At 40.8% G+C, this 19,786-nt stretch overlaps 1 protein-coding gene across 2 annotated transcripts in view; it reads right to left on the minus strand.

Moving 5' to 3' along the window:
- LOC308105737 (dynamin-2-like) overlaps nucleotides 1-19,786 on the minus strand; it is a 27,775-nt gene continuing 7,989 nt past the window's right edge. The window contains exons 5-20 of one of the 2 annotated variants that reach the window (XM_080456666.1): nucleotides 19,622-19,720; nucleotides 18,080-18,240; nucleotides 17,211-17,353; nucleotides 16,697-16,832; nucleotides 15,591-15,658; nucleotides 14,868-15,006; nucleotides 10,497-10,583; nucleotides 9,936-10,006; nucleotides 9,338-9,392; nucleotides 7,673-7,783; nucleotides 7,339-7,448; nucleotides 7,023-7,134; nucleotides 6,457-6,624; nucleotides 4,998-5,224; nucleotides 3,127-3,372; nucleotides 1-1,347 (exon numbers count right to left, since the gene is read on the minus strand). In XM_080456666.1, coding sequence (XP_080312792.1) covers nucleotides 1,281-1,347; nucleotides 3,127-3,372; nucleotides 4,998-5,224; nucleotides 6,457-6,624; nucleotides 7,023-7,134; nucleotides 7,339-7,448; nucleotides 7,673-7,783; nucleotides 9,338-9,392; nucleotides 9,936-10,006; nucleotides 10,497-10,583; nucleotides 14,868-15,006; nucleotides 15,591-15,658; nucleotides 16,697-16,832; nucleotides 17,211-17,353; nucleotides 18,080-18,240; nucleotides 19,622-19,720 — 2,000 coding nt within the window. In that variant the 3' untranslated portion in view covers nucleotides 1-1,280. Of the gene's footprint in view, nucleotides 1,351-3,126; nucleotides 3,373-4,997; nucleotides 5,225-6,456; nucleotides 6,625-7,022; nucleotides 7,135-7,338; nucleotides 7,449-7,672; nucleotides 7,784-9,337; nucleotides 9,393-9,935; nucleotides 10,007-10,496; nucleotides 10,584-14,867; nucleotides 15,007-15,590; nucleotides 15,659-16,696; nucleotides 16,833-17,210; nucleotides 17,354-18,079; nucleotides 18,241-19,621; nucleotides 19,721-19,786 lie in introns of both variants that reach the window. The other variant, XM_080456665.1, reaches the window with a different exon arrangement.

Consider the following 19,786-nt stretch of genomic DNA (forward strand, 5'->3'; position numbering starts at 1 on the left):
TAATTTGTTGTATCCCTTTATTGTGTTTTTACACACCTTCCTGAAGTAATCCATGCATCCTTTACATTTTATTTTGTTTGTTAAGGCTTTTCAAGCACTGCTTCAATTAATTAAGGACAGCTTTGGATGTAAGAGGCACTTGGTTCATAGGTTTTAAGAATTTCTAAAAAGGAACAAACTTTTACTGCATGGAACAATGATGGAGGAGAAAGGCAATGAGATTATCGATTACTGAAGACTATTGTCAAAGGCGATTTGACTGGATAAGGTCACAATTACCTGAGCTAATGTACAGTAAGCTCACCAGTAACTGTAACACTCAATAATGTACTCAAAAACACTTCCTCCTCTGCCCTGAATATGATTGGTCAGTAAAGTAACCAGAGTTTAAGCTGACAATGAGTCAAGAAATTCAGTGATCAAACTAATTAACCACTTTAGTCCTATACTAGTATACTTGGTCATAAGACAACAGTGAAAAAAAAATTGAATTAATTTTTGCTTCAAATTATTGAAGAATTTCGCCTATAATGACAGCAAAATTAGGGATGCCAGGTTGAAAGTGGTTGCGCACACACAGTATTGAGGCAGACTCATGTCATGGCTTACTTAGGCTAGGTCACTTATATTTGAGCAAAACCAGCATTTTGCATTTCCAGTCATCAGCGCTTGGAAACAATTAATATAAGAAGATTAATTCTTGTTTGCCAACAATTCGAGTAAATTAGTGTTTGAGGAAACTAACCAAAATCTGACAACCCAATACATTTCATGCAAATATTAGCCTTAAAAAGGAGTGTTTTCTTACAAACAATTGTGCAGCATCACCATTACATAGACAAGTTATACAACATCACTTTCTTTTCAGAAATGTGTCATTATTCAAATAAAGTCAGCAAATGTTAGGTTCAATATGATTTCCTGGTTTACAACTGGAATGTCAAGAAACTCATTACTCTCTCCCTTTTCATAACTCTAAAATGCAGATCACTTCATGGTTGTTAAACATAATTAAAAACAAAAAAACAATCACAATTTCATAGATGGTGCTTCTGGAAAGTACGAGTATAACAGCCTCAGATTACAAATGTCAACAATGGTGTAGTAAGAAGATACATAAAAGGACTTCAAAACCCCACAACAGAAATATAGGAACATGTGCAACATGTAAACATAGTTTGCATGATGAGGTACAATATATAAAGAAATGCAATGGGAAAGTGTGCATGTGTGTATATAAATGCACAAGTGTGTGTGTGTGTGTGTGTGTGTGTCTGTCTTTAGTCAAGCAGGGAGGGCTCTGAAGGACGTATGATTGTAGGTCGGTTGGGAGCAGATGGAGGTCTTCTGCTGCAGAGAGACACATAGTGAGAGAGATAGAAAGAGAATGAGAGAGAGACGGGCCGGGGGGGTGGAGCAAAAAGAAGGCACAATTATTAGCTATTGTCGTGGAATTCTGTATCAATTAGTAATTGTTGAGGCAAACGGAGTCGGAGACACTTCACATCATTAACCACTATTTTATACTTTGGTTACTTTGGTATTTTTAAAAAAAATCGTGAACATTTGTAGAAATCTTTGAATATATATTTTTTTAAAGCGAACATTTGTAACTAAAATCTTTGCTTCTGGGGATTCTACAAATGTGTTCTAAATCCTAACAGTTTATTTTTTTAAATATTATGGGTCTATATCAGTGGTTTAATTTCAGTAAAACAATTCTGCTTAAAAAAAAAGAATATATATATATATATATATATATATATATATATATATATATATATATATATATATATATATATATATATATATATATATATATATTATTTTTTTTCCAAATAATTTTCACGATTAAAAAAATAAATAGCAGATCTGCAAGCTTATAGCACGGCACTCTCCCTTCCCCGGAAGGAAGGGAGAGTGCCTAGTTATACATAAAGATAATAGGGGAATTAGCTTGTTTCACGGGACCAGGTTGTACCCAAAACAATAGATATCAGGCCTGGTCTATGTCATCTCTTGACTCTATGATATTCAGATGGTTAGAACATATCATGCAGCAAAAGATAAACAACATAATAATATTATAATAACAATATAAGGTATTATTCTACCACTAATTTTCATCACTATTCATGCACCAATGTTGCCCTAATACCAGTGGTGGAAAGTAACTAATTACATTTACTCAAGTACTGTACTTGTGAAATGGGACCTTCTGCATAATGAGTACTTTCTACTTTTGGTACTTTAAGTACATTTAGAAACCAATACTTTTGTACTTTTACTCAACTATATTTAGAATTCCGAACTTTAACTTGTAATGGAGTATTTCTACAATGCAGTATAAAGGGATATTTCACTTTCAAAAAAACTTTGGGTCATTTTATCGTCTACACAGGCTTTTGTGAGCCCCTCAGACCGTTTTTAAGTTGCTTGATTCAGTATTTAGATATTTGATATTCATTTTATCAGACACGCCCCCTTCCTATACAAACCCATTATAACTTCAAACTCAATTTTTAACATGTTAGATTCATCAAAAACACCCGTCCTTGGTTCTGGTGACTCACCCTGCCCTCCTAATATGCGAGGGGCCGTGTTTTTTCGATAACTTTTTTCATTTATTCTTTTTATTTTTTGGGGAAAATGAAAAAAAATAAATACAATAAAAAAATAAATGAAAATAAATGAAAAAAGTAATCAAAAAAACACGGCACCCTCACGTATTAGGAGGGTAGGGTGAGTCAGCAGAACCAAGGACAAGTGTTTTCGATAAATCTAACATGTTAAAAATGGAGTTTGAAGTTATAATGGGTTTGTATAGGAAGGGGGCGTGTCTGATAAAATGAATATCAAATATCTAAATACTGAATCAAGCAACTTAAAAACGGTCTGGGGGGCTCAAAAAAGCCTGAGTAGACGATAAAATGATGATGAGTTTTTTTGAAAGTGAAATATCCCTTTAAGTAAAAAAAAAAAAACTTTTTCCCCCACTGCCTAATACCCCCAGCACCAACTTCACAAATGAGATGAGTATGTGTGTGTGTGTGTGTGTGTGTGTGTGCGTGTGTGCGTGTGTGCGTGTGTGTGTGTGTGTGTGTGGGGGGGGTTGGGGGGTCCTACCTTGGGATGCCTGGGGGCAAGGCTGGGGGCACACGGGCTGGTCTGGAAGGTATGAGGGGAGGGGCGGCGCCATTGTTGGGGTCCGCTTGACCAGGTGGGCCGCCAGGTCTGGAAGGGATGGGCGGTCCGGCAAATGCAGGTGAGGGGTTGAGAGGGGGCGGAGGCCCCGGAGTGGGCCCTCTTACTGCTGGGGGACGGCTGGGAGGAGGCGCTGTAGCCGGCGCAGCGCGGGACGCTGGCGGAGGACTGAGAGAGAGGGCAGGGGACAACCAATGATCAGAGTTTAATTTCCAAACGTAATGTAGATCATTGGTTCTCAAAGTGGGGTCCGGGGACCCCCAGGGGTCCTTGAGGGGGTTCCAGGGGGTCCCCAGCAAAATGTGTGAATATAGTGTCACAATCATTTTAACCTTTTATGCTTTGGCTATTCAAAAATAGCAGATCTACAAGCTCATAGCGCGGCACCGAGTGCCGCGCTATGAGCTTGTAGCTCTGCTATTTTTGAAAGATTCGTGCAAATCTCTGAATACATTTCTTTTAAAGTGAACATTTTAACACAAATCTTTGCTTCTGGGAGTCCCTGGCACAGCATATTTTCAGATGGGGGTCCGTGGCCAAATATATATCAATTTGGGGGTCCCTGGCATGAAAAAGTTTGAGAAGCACTGATGTAGATATCGTTTCTGTTGGGCAGAAACCTTTTTTTTCTTCATAATTTTGAGTTTTAGTCATACTACAGTGTCACACAAAAGTAGCAGGAATAGCCATCTACAAGCTCACAACGCGTCAGATCGCGACACATTGTGAGCTTGTAGATGAGCTCTTTTTTTTTTAAGTCTATCATTTTTTATAAATATTCAACCAATGAAGAGTATTAACAAGAGCGTGTGACTAAATAATAACTACTGTACATAGGATACATTTTCTGAAAAGTCAGTTTTGGACATACAAGGTTTCCACCCGACAGCGACGATATGCATCCAATTGCTCATTCCAGAGTGTGAAACTTACTGTACAGCCCTGCTCAAATTGACAGATTATTGTTGAAGGAATGGAATGGATCTATGCCACTTGTACTAATTTTTGGCACATACTAAGCAATACAGGGTATGCCAGTGGTTCTCATGTGACATGATACTGACATTGATACATCCATACATGTATGCATCCATTCAGCCTTCTTTTCTCTCCCTGGGAAGTAGGCTAATAATTACATAATAATCATATACTAACAGTCCAGTTTAATGTTAAATATGATATTTGGAAATCAATGAGATGTTTTCAAACTTATATAAGCAACACAATACACAATAAAAATAAAGCTTAAAATGTAATTGGGTGGGGGGGGGGTAGGGACCTAGATATTTGGACACTAGCACAAAAAACTGATCTAGAGGGTCGGTCATGCTGTGGCTGGCTAGTTGGTTAGTGTTTTAGATTTGATTAGATTTCATTGGTGAAGGTGGAGGAGAGTAATATAACACCTCAAAGTCATAGCTGTCCTTGCTTGCACTATTGTGTTCCCTTTAAAAAAGCGAATTTGCGGGAAAATATATATTTGAGCATGAATTTCAACATCACATTATTGGGCATCGCCTTAGTCTGCCTGAGCGCCATAGCAGCGTGACGTAAGATTTAACCATGAGCGGTTTGGTGAGAATAGTTCTGAGGCAAAACAGGAAGCAAAACTGTCAAGAGGGGGGATTTAAATAAAACACTTTCTGCACCTATTCTTGGTTAATATTTTTGTAAGCAACAGTATTCATATTGGAATCATTTTGGGAACTGAGCTGGAAAAGAATATCTATGTTCAGGCTTCTGTCCGCACACACAGTCCTATACATGTCTGAGTGTTCATTGCTGTGCATTACCTGGGCTCTTTAGCCAACCAGCTGTTATCTACCGGCGGTGGTAAGGGGGCAGTGATGGTGGTGGTGCTGATGTCCCCTATGATGACCAGGGCCTCCTTCAGGGCGTGGTACATCCTCAGCAACTCCTCTCTCCTCTGTGCCTGCTCTGGTGACTCCTCCATCAGGCAGCTCTGGTCTGAAGCAGAGTACAAGTACGCCAGCAGCTCAGAGTGGATGAAGTCCTTAGCCTGGGGGGGGGGGTTGATACAGGTACACAATGGAGAACAGTGGGTTCTAATGCGCCATACAACGGCCATTTTGCTCTAACTTCATACTCAATGTGGTGGTGAACCCCACCCTGTCAAGTATGAGTAAATATGGTCAATACAGACAAATGTCCACTACTAAATATAACTAGAGTATGTGTATATGGCTCAGCTCCAACTCATTTTAAAATGTTCTTTTTCCCAATTACTATCAGTGTGCATTGAAAATAATGCCATGCCACTCTATAGCTTCAAACATAAGACAAATACAATATAAACAACTAATATTACAGTATGTGAAATGCATACATACATACAATATACTAGGTTCATAAAACATACATACAATAAATTAAATGCATGAATAGAATACATTTCATGCATACAGTACCTACATGTCTATCAAGATATATACTGTACATGTAGCAATAATTATTGTACTTTTCAAGACCTGGAAACTGTTAAAAATTACTTTTCCACACATACTGTATGTACTGTAGTTGCTCTAAACAAAGTTAGCAAGTAACAAGTTGCTCATAAGAAACAAGGGCAGGTAGAGAGAGGGGGTGGTAAAGAGGGTGAGAGAGAGAGAGAGAGAGAGAGCGAGGTAAAGAGGGCGTGAGAGAGAGAGAGAGAGAGAGAGAGAGGAAAAGCGGGCATGAGAGAGAGAGAGAGAGAGAGGTAAAGAGGGTGAGAGACAGAGGCGCTGGAATGGAATATGACCTGGGGGGACACATCAGGGACTCATGAACGCGCACATGTGCATAGTGCGCGCGCACGCGCGGAAATTTTCAGGGTTTTTTCGGTGGGTTTGTAAATTTTTTGGGGGGTTAATTCGGTTCAAAAGGTTTACTCCATGAAGTGTAGATGTCAGAGGTAATTTTGTCTTTCTATTTAAGGGAAAAATCAAGGTTGCTCTAATGAAAATTAGAAGAACTCCATTTCCATGACACATATCATTGAAACAAAAATAAGCACTTTATTTAGGAATAAGGAAGGTGCGGCTGGCTCGCGGTGGTCGCGAGGTGCGGGGGACTGGACTGATTTTATCATTTATTTAAAAATATATATATATATAATAATAATAATGTTTTTTTTTTTTTATTGTTGGCTGGACTGAATAGTGTGGGGCGGGGGCACAGTGTCCTTTAATTAAACAGGCGCCGGCGCCACTGGTGAGAGAGGGAGAGAGAGAGAGAGATAGAAATACATACGCTGTTTATCATGAGATGCATGATGGTCTTGGGCATGAGGTCTCTGATGGACTTGTTGACGATGCCGATGTAGGAGTCCACCAGGTTACGGATGGTCTCCACCTGCCTCTCCAGCTGAGGGTCCATGGACACAGTGTCCCCTGGATAACTCGTCTCCTCACTGTCAGTCTGAGGGAGGTGGTGGTGGGATGGGAGGCAGGCGTAGGTTTAGATTGAGGACATAAGGACACATTCAGATGAGAAAGATGAAAGCCGTAATGGAGCAGGGGGGGGGGGTCTATTGACCATATACATTCACATGGCTATTTTGTTCTTACATATGAGTTAGGGTGAGGTTTCCCCACCCAGAGAGTGACAACAAGAACAAAATGGCCGCTGAGTGAATATAGTCAATCAAGGAAGGAGAGGCTATTCAGAATTTCGGGCTGCAACTATTATTTTGTTAGCGATTATTGTATCGATTACTTTCGAGGTTTCTTTTCATATTTGTTTGTGTGTGTACGTGTGTGTGTGTGCATGTGTGTGTGTGTGCGTGCGTGTGTGTGTGTGTCTGAACTTCTCAGCACCTGGTCTTTTTCAGGATAAACTCCAGCTCTGAGAAAGGAGGCCTTCCAACTGTCTACATCTTCCTGAGTATCACAGGCCAGTTCAATCTGACGCAGGTCCTTGTAAACATTCCTGTAACACACACACACACACACACACACACACACACACACACACACACACACACACACACACACATACACACACACACACACACACACACACACACACACACACACACACACACACACACACACAAACAGGGCAAAAGGATATATGAACAAAGAGAAATGAACAATGAATTGCCTTTAGTGCACACATAAACTCCATACACACCTCTGTTCAGTGTTGAATATAGCGAAGACATGCTTGCTGGACATGAAGCCCTTCAACATGTCTCGTAGCTTCAGGTTGTCCAGAGGAAGCATGTACTTCTTCTCTTTCTCCTATGGAAATGAGCACACAACTCCATCAGGCATGTGTTTGATTGAGGAAAATGTATGAAACACAAATTTCACTGCATGCAATGTTGCAACCAGCTGTGTTGTACAGTAGGTGCATGTGACAAGCAGACTCCATTGAACCCATGAACCCATTCACACACAGACACACACACACACACACACGCACACACGCACACACGCGCACACGCGCACACGCGCACACTTACCTCCTCATCCTTATACCAGGAGAATGATTCTGCTGTCAGGACGAACCAGTAGTCCTTGGAACCTCCCTTCATGATGCTGATGTTGATGGTGAGCCAGCCCCTTCGAATCACCTGAACACAAAACACCACCGGTTTACAGCTGTTTCTAAACTCTCTGACACACCACACAGGTACAGTAAATCCTTAAAATACTTTAACCACTTGGACCCTAGCGTCCCTATTTTGGGTCATAATATGGCGCACATTCTGTGAAAATAGCAGATCTACAAGCTTGCGCGTGTCGTTAGCTTGCAGATCGGCTATTTTCGCTATATGTATATACAGGGTTAAGACAACAAAACGGCTAAGACAACAAAATAAGAAAAAAGGTGTGAAACGCCACAAACAAGAAGAAATACTCTGGACATATTCACTGTTTAGTGTCCGCTCTAACAACATGTCAGCAAAATTAAATTACACATTCAGCAGCAGCACAACCATGCGTGTTTGAAAATGTGCATGTTGTGGTGCAATATGCAAAGAGAGATACTCATCAACCATAAAACAAGGCCCATGGTATCACACCCCAAACACAGAGCAACGAAAAACACCAAGGACACACTCTCATAAAACATCACCTTCTCTTCATCCATCCAGCCGCCCGGCTGACGGGCAAGGAGACAGAAAGGACAGACACACAGCACACAATACGTAAGCTGACATTTTAGTCTGCCCTCATATGCCAGTCTGGCCTGTCGAAGCTGAATGTCTTCCACTCTCTTTTCTCTGTCAAGAAAACATAAAACGTCTTCTCTTAACTACTTTCAACCTGGCGCCTATACACACGCTGCTGCGTGTCACGTGTACTGACAGGTACTAGAAAAAGAGATCATATCTCTCCTCCATTGGCCTCTGCACTGGCTCCTGGTAAAATACAGAATCAATTTTAATATAATAAGAGAATTTACGTATCAGGCTCCTCAACTGTGGAATATTCTCTCCGTTTTGGTCCGTGAGGCAGACACCCTCTCTATTGTACATTTAAGATTAGACTAAAAACTTTCCATTTTGATGAAGCTTACAGTTAGACTTACAGTAGATTGCTGGGGGACTTCCTACGGCCCCTCGCTCTTTCTCCCACCCCCTCCTCTCCTCCTCCTTTCCCTGTCCATCTCCACCCTCTCTTCTTCTCTCCCTCTTGAATTGATATGAGTGGTTTCATGTACCATCCATGCCCATTTTTATTATTGTATACATTCATGTCCCATTAAGACCTGTCTATACTGTAGCTCAACATCATTCTTGTTTTTTCTATTCTCGACAACTGTTATTGTTGTTGCTATTGCTTGTATCTCTCTCTCTGTCTCTCCCTCTCTTTCTCTTGTCTCTCCCTCTCTCTTTCCTCCCAAAAAGGTCAAGGCAGATGGCCGCCTAACCTAGAGCCTGGTTCTGCCTGAGGTTTCTTAAGGGGGAGTTTTTCTCTGCCACCATCGCAAAAATGCTTGATCAGATTTGGGGGGACAACGTCGGGTCTCTGCTCTATATGTAAAGTTCTTGAGACAACTTGTTGTGATTCAGTACTATAATAAAACTGAATTGAATTGAATGACTCCATTGCACACAGAGTGATAGTGTGGGACTGCCATGAATCGTATGGGTTTGTTTAATATGAGGGGTATCAAATACCTGATTAGGCATAACCCTCTTCTTGCTGGCGTTCGCTGCAGTCCTTTGCTGGGCACTGCAGGAGGGACATTACAAGTACATAGCATTCAAATAATAATAATAATTAGTAAAATATAAAAACAAATAATGAAAATAAAAATACAAGAATACTGATATCAAGCCTAATATCCACGGGCAAGTTGTTCCACAATCTAGGAGTCCTTCCTTTTATTGTCCGTCTTTTAGACTTTGGAACAGCCAGAAGGGCCATGCCAGATGATCTTAAGCAATGCTCTTGTTCATAAGGAATTAAAAGGTCTGAGCTGTTGGAAGGGCAAAATCTAAAAATCATTTCTAAAAACGAATCAGTAAATAGCACAGATCAGTGGTTCTCAACTCAGAGTACAGCTGCTTTTCATAATAGCAATCTAATGAGGGACTACCTGGTAGCAAAACCAGCTCATACTTGTACAATGCCTACATACTGCCTACATACTCAAATCATGTGTTCATTTAACTCTGAAAGTGTAAAAATGGACCCTGAAGGGATTTTATTATGGATATGCACTCTAGAGTTCTCCGTAATCTTGAATATCATTCTATGATGAAGGTGTCTTACTTGGCAAAACCAATGAAGTCCTCGTGGTTGGTGTTGATGTAGGAGAGCTCAACATCAATCAGCAGCAGAACCTGCCTCAGCCAAAACATGAGGTGATTAGCAATTGTTACGCAGGCATACATGAAAATACAACATGCCTCCCTAGCTCTTTCACTTGCTCACTCACACACACAGGCCGAGACAATGACATTGAAATGACTATCAGAGCATGTGCACATAAAGCACACAAGACTGCGATTTTGATAGTATCATTTCCTTTTTACATGCCAATAAGCCATTACAGACGCTTCTTATGGAGAACTACTGTATATCAGTGCTGGATAAACACAACCAAACTGTTGGGTGCTTCAGCCAGTTTTTTTTAAGCGGCTAAATTGCTATATGTTGATATATTCATTTTAATTGTTGTAGGCCACTGTGTTTTAGAAAATAAGGTTATATAAGTGTAATAATGTAAATGTTCACAATATTGCAGTCAAAACTGCGATCATCTCCATCTCCTGCAGCCCTAACACAAGTGCACAGACACAAATACAGACACACACACACTCCCACACCCACCTGGTCTTTGGTCTTGCCGTCTCTCTCTCTGACGTAAGTAGTGACAATTCTCTCTGTCTCCTCTCTCAGTTTTGGGTATGAGTTCAGCTGCGGGCACAAACACAAACACATACACCCACATGCACACCACACACACACATGCGCACGCACACGCACACGCACACACACACACACACACACACACACACACACACACACACGCACACGCACACGCACACGCACACGCACACACACACGCACACACACACACACACACACACACAGCTGCAGGTACTGACACTACATGATACACTCACGCATGCCTACAGTGTTGCACCAAAACACTACTAAGAAAGCAATGACAGCTGTACCCACCCAGTGAGACGGTGAACATTAACACAAGAACATGCAAGTCATTCTTTTGTGCAGACAGGCAAGCATCAGGGATTGCTAAGTATTCAGGGATGCAGTATTCCACTATTAGCTTGAGATGAGGAGGATATTCTGTAATGCTGAACTGAGATCTAACCACAGTTGTGGATTTATTTGTGCAAAGCAAAACATATAAACATTTAAAATAAGTGTATTTAGTATTCAAACCACTTTCAAACTGCCGTCCATATTTTGGGCATATGTGAAATCTGTCAATTAATACAGAAAAGTCTCAGAAGTAGTGAAAGCTCTCAACGTACTGCAGTGCAGATCAACAATTTTTTACAATTTATTTGAAATAGGGCTTAGAACAGACATGACAGCTGGTTGTTTAGCTCAAGCTGATAGTGGATTTCCATTGATCAGAAAAAGGAGCCTTGAAAAAATGAAGTCAGAGTCCAGAAAATGAAGATGAGTTTGTTGATGGGTCAAATGAAGAGGTGAAGATTGGAGAAAGTAGGGGTGGGAGGTTATTTGATGTGTTTCAGGGACAATAATACAGGTGCAAGGAAAAGGTGTGTCAAAGACAGACACACAAAAGAATACCTTTCCTCCTCGACAACACAAGGTGAAAGACTCTTGTGGTAGTGAAATTTATAAGCAGCATTTTTTTTTCTTCATATTTGTGAGTAATTATGGAGATCTCATTGGATAAGTGAGGCAGGGTGTGAGGGGTTGGTAGGGATGCCATTGGGTGGAGGTGCACAATCAGGGGGGGGGGGGGGGGGGGGGGGCCTTCTGGATTGGTTAGCTGAACACCAACACAAGGACAACCTCTCGGCTGCAGTGAGATGGGTAGCAAGTGAGGGGTGAATGAAGCCTTTTAAACAAACCACCCAGGGACAGGGTTATTATAGTTAACTAAAGCAACAAAAAAACTATGAGAACCAAAAAACGATAACTAACTGAAACAGTATTTTGTCTTTACAAAATTAACAAAAATTAACTAAAGTCATAGACAAAATGTCCTTAGTTGTAGGCTGACAGTCTCCAATATTTTTTAAATAAAAGATTTAGATCTCACAAAGCATGCGACGCATGGTGAGCTTACAGATCTGCTATTTTTGCAATTTTTCTGAGATTTTTGAATCTGCCCCTGGCTACCCCAAATTACAATAGAAAACTAAAATGAATACCAAAACTATTTAAACCTAAACTCAAACTAAGCATTTTCACAAAATAAAAACTAAACTAAACTAGAAACCTGCTATAAATCAAAACTAAACTGAAATTGAAAACAAAAAGTAAAAAGAAATGCTAATGAAAAATGCTAAATTATAATAACCTTGCCCAGGGATAGAGGTGACTAGACGGCAGACAGTCATGGGGTTAAAGCACTACACAGTGAGTTAGATATCTGCCATTTGTCTTTGATGCTTGTTTCAACTTTCTTTCTTACGTCTCTTCCCTTTTCATTTATCAATGCTTTGCTATGGCCTGCATTCCCTTTGCTCTGGCTGCCTTTAAAGGGATATTTTACTTTCAAACATGTTTATCGTTATCATGTCATTTTATCGTCTACTCAGGCACCCCAGGAAGTTTTTTAATTGATTCAGTATTTAGATATTTGATATTCATTTGATCAGACACGCCCCCTTCCTATAGAAACCCATTGCAACTTCAAACATTTTAATCATGTTAGATTCCTTGATAACACCCGTCCTTGGTTCTGGTGACTGATATTGTCCTTTTTTTCATTTTATTCTTTTCATTATCAACAAATACAAATAAATGAAAAAAGTAATTGAAAAACACAGCCTCCTTACGCATTAGGAGGACAATATCAGTCACCAGAATCAAGGGCGGGTGTTTTCGATGAATCTATCATGGTAAAGTTATAATGGGTTTCTATAGGAAGGGGGCGTGTCAGATAACATTTATATCAAATATCTAATGTTTCTAAACACTGGAACAAGCCACTTAAAAACTCGGGTGAAACACAAAAGCCAGAGTTGATGTTAAAATGATCCCAAACATGTATGAAAGTGAAATATCCCCTTAAGTAAGCCTTTCTGTCCCTCTTCTTACATCTATGTTTTCTACCACTCTGTTGTACCCGTTTACCTTTTCAGAGCACTTCCTGATCAGTGCGGCAAGCTCACAGACGACCAGGTCAACACATTTCAGACAGGGGTCTTTCAGCTTAATGATCTGCTTTTTCACTATGGCCTCAAACGCCAGGTCTGGAGTGAACAGGCCTGTCCTGTGGTGAGGCATCATGGGAGTTGGAGTTTTAATGCAAGGTGAGGGAGAAGGAAGTGGTCATGGTGAAGAGTACAGGAAAGGAATGGAAAAATGGGAAGCCAGAACCGGTTGGAATGGTTTGAAAAGGGAGGGAATGATACAAAGTTTAAAGGACAAGAATGAGGAACATGAGAACAGAAGAATCCAGCAACATAGCAAAATAATATAGGCATTTAGGTCAAGTTAATTCTACTAAACTTTGCAGGTTTCCCGAAACGCTTAGCAGCCAGGAACTGCTTAAAAGAAATCTACCACGCAAAAACATAATTACAATGAGCGGTGCATACATTTCGATGTGAGTGCAATGTGTGGGTGCGCACGTGCATGCGCGCATGCGTTCGTGGAAGTACATGCTTCCACTTCTCACAGTGGCGACCTGCAGCTTAGAAAAAGGAGGGGAAAGTAGCCCATGTGTTTTTACACTAACACCCCACCAGAAACACCACACCAATACACTGAGACACAGTCATTGAGCCACAATGGACCCATTCACGTGGGTCCATTTGTACACTCATTCACACCGAGGGTTTTGCTGTAACGATGCCCAACAGTAGAGAACAGAGGGGAACAAATTAGGTTCTCCATCTTAACTGGTGGGCATCACTATGGCAGTTCTAAGGCAGTGGTTCTCAAAATGGGGTCCGGGGACCCCCAGAGGTCCTTGAGGGGGTTCCAGGGGGTCCCCAGCAAAATGATTGATAGTTAGGAACCAAATAGACCCTTATGGGTATGTAACTCAAGAGAGCGTACAAATGGAACCAAATGTACCCCTTATAGTCCATGAGCCAGACAAGATTTCATTATCGAAAGAGTGGGCAAAACCATACCTATATTAAATTGTTCATAGGGTCAATACGAGTAAATAAATATATGATAACCTTTCCACAGGAGCAGCTTTTTCATGGTTATCACACATTTTGTTATTTTCCCCATACGTACATGACAGGTGAAAAAATGACAAAATTTAAAAAAGAGTTATCATAATGAAACTTCCTGAGTTGATTACTTACATGAAGACAATGATTTATCGTATTACAAGTTTTCTGAAATTGTATATTTAAATATGCAAATTAGGCATTTAGTCCATGAGCCAGAGCCCCAAAATTGAGCCAGATATTGAATATTCCCTCGTTAAAAACCTTTGACTCCAACATCTTAACAAAATTAAATAAGAATGTTGATTCTGGCTTTGTCCAATGTTGATTCTGGAAAGTTATGCAAATTCGGGCATATTCCTAATGCCCAATTTGCATATCTAAATATACAATTTCAGAAAACGTGTAATACGATAAATCATTGTCTTCATGTAAGTAATCAACTCAGGAAGTTTCATTATGATAACTCTTTTTTAAATTTTGTCATTTTTTCACCTGTCATGTACGTATGGGGAAAATAACAAAATGTGTGATAACCATGAAAAAGCTACTCCTGTGGAGAGGTTATCATATATTTATTTACTCGTATTGACCCTATGAACAATTTAATATAGGTTTCGTTTTGGCCACTCTTTCGATAATCATTGCTCAATTTTGGGGCTCTGGCTCATGGACTATTATGGGTACATTTGGTTCCATTTGTACACTCTCAGTGTAATGGGGGTCCGTGGCCTAATGCAGACCAAACCTGCCTTGAAATAAAAACGTTTGAGAATCACTGCTCTAAGGTTTGGTTGTGGCAGCCGGGCAGGCAGGGGGGCGGTTGACCATGCCGTAATACCTTATTGGTGCACTGTCTGACTGTGTTGATGAGCTCCTGGATGACCAGGTCGATGCATTTCAGACAGGGCTCTTTCAGCTTAATGATCTGCTTTTTCACTATAGCTTCAAACGCCAGGTCTGGAGTGAACAGGCCTGTCCTGAAGGACGCAACGACAGACAGACACACGGACAGATGGAGACATGGAGAAGGACCAGGTCTGGGGTGCACAGGCCTGTCCTAAAGGACGTAATGACAGGCGGACGGACACACAGACTGGTGGAGGCATGGAGCAGGAGACGAGGGACAGATGCACGAGAGGAGAAAGGCACACAGATGGAGAGGCAAAGCTGTTTAGTTCAAAGGGACAGGACACCAAGGACGGAGTGAACAGGCACTGACACAGACCAAGAGAGATAGCGAAGAGAGAAAGACAGAGAAAGACAGAGAAAGACAGAGAAAGACAGAGAAAGACAGAGAAAGAAAAACAGACAGGAAGACATGGAAACGATAAGTGACAGGCATGAAGCTAAGCAATCTGCGAGAAGAACAAATTGAGGGCAGTTTAGAAAATGTGACAAACATGGAGAAATAGCCAGACAATATGAGCACAGAGTGACACTGTATCACTTTGCAGGGGTAGACAGATACACAAACAAGCTCACAGACACAGACAGACTGGCAGACACAAAGATGACGAGAGCCAGTGTATAAAAAGAGTGATGTGTTTTTCTGTCAACTTGCCTGACTCCATGGATGTTCTTGATGGCGTAGCTGATCTCTCTCCTCAGTTCTTTTTCATCAAACTCCATCTGACACACACACACACACACACACACACACACACACACACACACACACACACACACACACACACACACACACACACACACACACACACACACACACACACACACACTTTCAAAATGTTGTGCAAATATGCACACTAAGCACATATACATAACCAGCACATATACTGTAAATTACAATAACACGTATTATATATCGTCAGTGTCCGGGACGAACCAGCTAACTCCATTTCAGCTTTTTCTTTTTTTTTTCATAAATCAACGCTATTGAACACCCTTTACGTCTGTGTAAAAAATCAAAACATTTGAACCAATGAAAAGTATTAAAAATCGCCTCTGACGAAAACTCCCAACTCCATTGGATCCTCAAACTGTCCGTCAAAAACAAACAACTCCCCCCTCTCCTCTCCAGTGCTGCTTTTTAAGAGCATGAGTAGAGCGCGCTGCGCAGTGAGCCAGGAGGAGGATCACGTTACAAACTCCCCGTAGTCTGTTAAAACTATGCAGTGTACCTGTTTATCAAACTTAGCACTGACGCTAATGTTATGAAAACAAGTAATTATATTTCTAAAATTTATGAAGTGTTTAATGAGGAGAGCAATGTGACAAGAAGAAAGGCGTTCATAGCATTTCTGTCGCGCTGAAACCTCTCCCTCAGCAGCGAGTGGAGCTATTGTTGTTTGGACAACAACTCCATTTCAGCTTGATTTCTGCTCGTCTGAAACTACTAACTCCACTAGCGCTGGGTAAAGTGTTGATTTACCCGCGATTTGGGTAAAGTGTTGATAATATAATGACACATGCAAGTATCTGACAATATATAAAGTCACTATACCAACTTTGATGAGGCAGTATTGATTTGTTTTAAAAATATAAGGTTTTCTTCATTTCCTGAAAAACTTATATTTAGTTTTCTCGTTTCCTGAACAATGAGCGTTTTGGAGTTAGCGGTTTCAGGCTGGACAGCAGAGATATGCATGTTTGGCACATATGTCTTAAATGTTAGGACCTCATAGAATTACAAAGCATGCTACATTTTACCTTGACGAGTTCGAAGGGGAAGCGTTCATGAAAGATGCGGTTGATCTTGGCTCCACCAGACAAGTTGGAGGTGTCCACCTGATCTCCAGATCCCTCAATGCACTTCTCAAAGTCCACGCCGAACTGCTGCACCATCCTGTACCATGTTTACAAGGAGGAAAATGTATTTAGCTTTTTACATTTGTTTGTGAGTGAGTGCATACCTGCATGTTAAGTTAACTTGAGTACAGATGTAGACTCTGCATACTCATATTTGGAAGTCTGGAACGTGTATATAAACTTACCATGAATGGCCTGAACATTGCTGGCATAACAAAGAACAAAGCCAAACAGCTTGCCAAATACTGCTCTGTTTCAACTGTCATAGGCAGCTTGGCTGTTTGGAGGAGAGGGTGCTATATGTTCACTTAGGTGTCCATGAATTGTCTAACCCTGTTACATTTGCTTCCCTATAACGTTAGACAATATTGTATTTGTGGATTCAAATAAAGCATAAAAATGTGTATGTACTGACTGAAGCAGTGCTTTGGTCTTTCGTGTGGGGTCATCGGGGCGAAAGTTCTTGTATTCCTCCACCTCCTTCTCCAGGGACAGCATCTGGCTCTGCAGCTTGTTACGTAACCCTGGCAACGTGTCACGGATGTGATTGGTCAGTTGCTGAGGAGGAAAAAAGTGAAGAAAGATCAAGACTTAGACAACATAGGGTAAAAAATAATCCATATTGGAATGGAAAAAAGCGGCACTCGTCAGATACAGGTCTCAGTTTACCATGTTTAATCTGACACGTTTCAGAGCAAGGCCTTCATCAGAGCAAGTTATTACAACATCCTTCTATTACATAGGGTTCTTTTTTTAACGGCATTTACTGTGCAGTTATTAATTCAATTATCTGTTGGCATCTGTCCATCCAGTTTTTGTTTGTAATTCTAATATTTTGTCTCATTTTTGGCTTCACTTCTGCAAAGCTTGTTTATCGCTGACTCTGTCTATCTGTCAATATGTTTGTTACATACAGCAATAGCACTAATCAAATGTTCGATTATATAAAGAGATTTCCATTTCTGCATACAGGGAGGACATTTAAACAAATATCAGCATTGTGATTGTGTACATGTTACATCTGCCACGATGTGGACATAAATAAATCTTTCAAATTCGTATGAGTGTGTGATTATGTGATTATGTGATTGTGTGTGTGTGTGTGTGTGTGTGTGTGTGTGTGTGTGTGTGTGTGTGTGTGTGTGTGTGTGTGTGTGTTGTGCACGCGTATGCCACATTTATACTTGTTTGTATGCCGTGTCACGCACCGAAAAATATTAAGCTCACAAGCTTGTTTCTGTGTTATTTTCGGTATGTGACTACCATGTGTAAATCAGCCTTTACCTGGTTGAGTTGCTTCTGCAGGTGTGGTGTGCCCATACGTTCAGCCATGTGTCTGTAGCCAGGGTGCGACAGGAAGAACTTCCTCTCTGCAGCCAAAGCAGCACGGATATCTTTCCTCCCATCAATATCCTTCTGACTGCGGTTCACCACTCCTATGTAGCCTGTAGGGGGCAGTAGTACACACACAGTTCAATCAAGGAAGGTAAATGAAGGTAAGACCACTGGCAGATTGTGCACTGGGTGGCAAACTGCAGTCGAAACATCGGTGGAATACATTGGAGTCAATGAGGGCCAGGTGGACCAGCTTATGAATAATATAAGCTATATAATTATATAATTAATATAACTATTTCTGATCAACTGCGATCATTGTAAAATACTCTATTGAGGGAAGAAGACATTCACACATTGTTTTCTGCTGTGTTGCTTTTCAACATGTACACTGAATCATTTTATTGAGGTATCTAAAGAGCACATTGATTGATTGACTGAATACTTTATTAGCCAAAGTGTCGCGAGACTGTCCATCATTGCCAGTCTGATAACCAAATCTTGCGATACTAAAGAGCCAGAAATGATACTTGTCGCTGTTTAGATACCTCAATAAAATGACGTAGTGAACACATCGAAAAACAAGTGATTATAAAACAACCTGTGATGTGTCCTGAACCAATTATATGACAAAGGTTGCAGTCGTTCAGGAATAGTGTTTGTTCACAAGCTGGTCCAGCTGGCTCTCATTCACTGCAATGTATTTCATCAAAATTCCCAGTTTGCCACCCATGCCATGGGTGTCATGGCGCATGTCTGGAGTCCAGATCTTCCTTTCCTTCTGATTTAAGTTCCTTGCCATTTGGTGGCAAGCACAAAGCACAGGAAGTCAAGAGAGAGGAAATTATCCAAGCCATCACAAGGTAAACATGAAGACATTTTGATGTACTGTATGTATGCGTGCATATAGTATATCGTGCCTGTCGGGAAGAAACCTTGTATCTCCATATTTCAAATGTTGATGTTTTTTTCCCACAAATTTAATGCCGTCCTTTGTCATACAATATAGTGTGGCACAAAAGTAGCGAAAAGAGCTGACGCGTTGTTGTCGCAGATCGGCTGTCTTCACTATTTTAGAAACATTTTGAAAGTTAAAGTTAAAGTGGTTCAGTTGTGGGTTTTATAAATATTTAACCAATGAAAAGTATTAACAAAAGCTAGTGACTAATAACTGCACTGGAGTCATTGGAACAGTCATTTTTCCATTTCCTGAAAAGTGCAGAATGCGGAATATGTAGAGGAGTGGCCACAGACGGTTAGTACTACTGTTTATTATTTTACTGTCCCTACATATACATAATACCTAACATTACAGAGGACATAAACATAAGAAGATATGAATGATAATGTGCATACGTGTGTGTGTGTGCGTGTGTGTGTGTGTGTGTGTGTGTGTGTGTGTGTGTGTGTGTGTGTGTGTGTGTGTGTGTGTGTGTGTGTGTGTGTGTGTGTGTGTGTGTGTGTGTGTGTGTGTGTGTGTCTCAGTCTCACCCCTGCGCAGTGGCAGCAGTTTGTTCTCCAGGATGTCTCGTGCATCTGTCCCCTCGTCCATCAAGTCCAGCTTGGTGATCACACCAATGGTCCGTAAGCCTGGAGACAAAATGCTCAATAAGTAATTTCTGTGCTAACTCAACTCATACAGTATATAACCATGCA

Source organism: Gymnoscopelus braueri (assembly GCF_963280865.1).
Source record: "Gymnoscopelus braueri genome assembly, chromosome: 2".
Taxonomy (NCBI): domain Eukaryota; kingdom Metazoa; phylum Chordata; class Actinopteri; order Myctophiformes; family Myctophidae; genus Gymnoscopelus; species Gymnoscopelus braueri.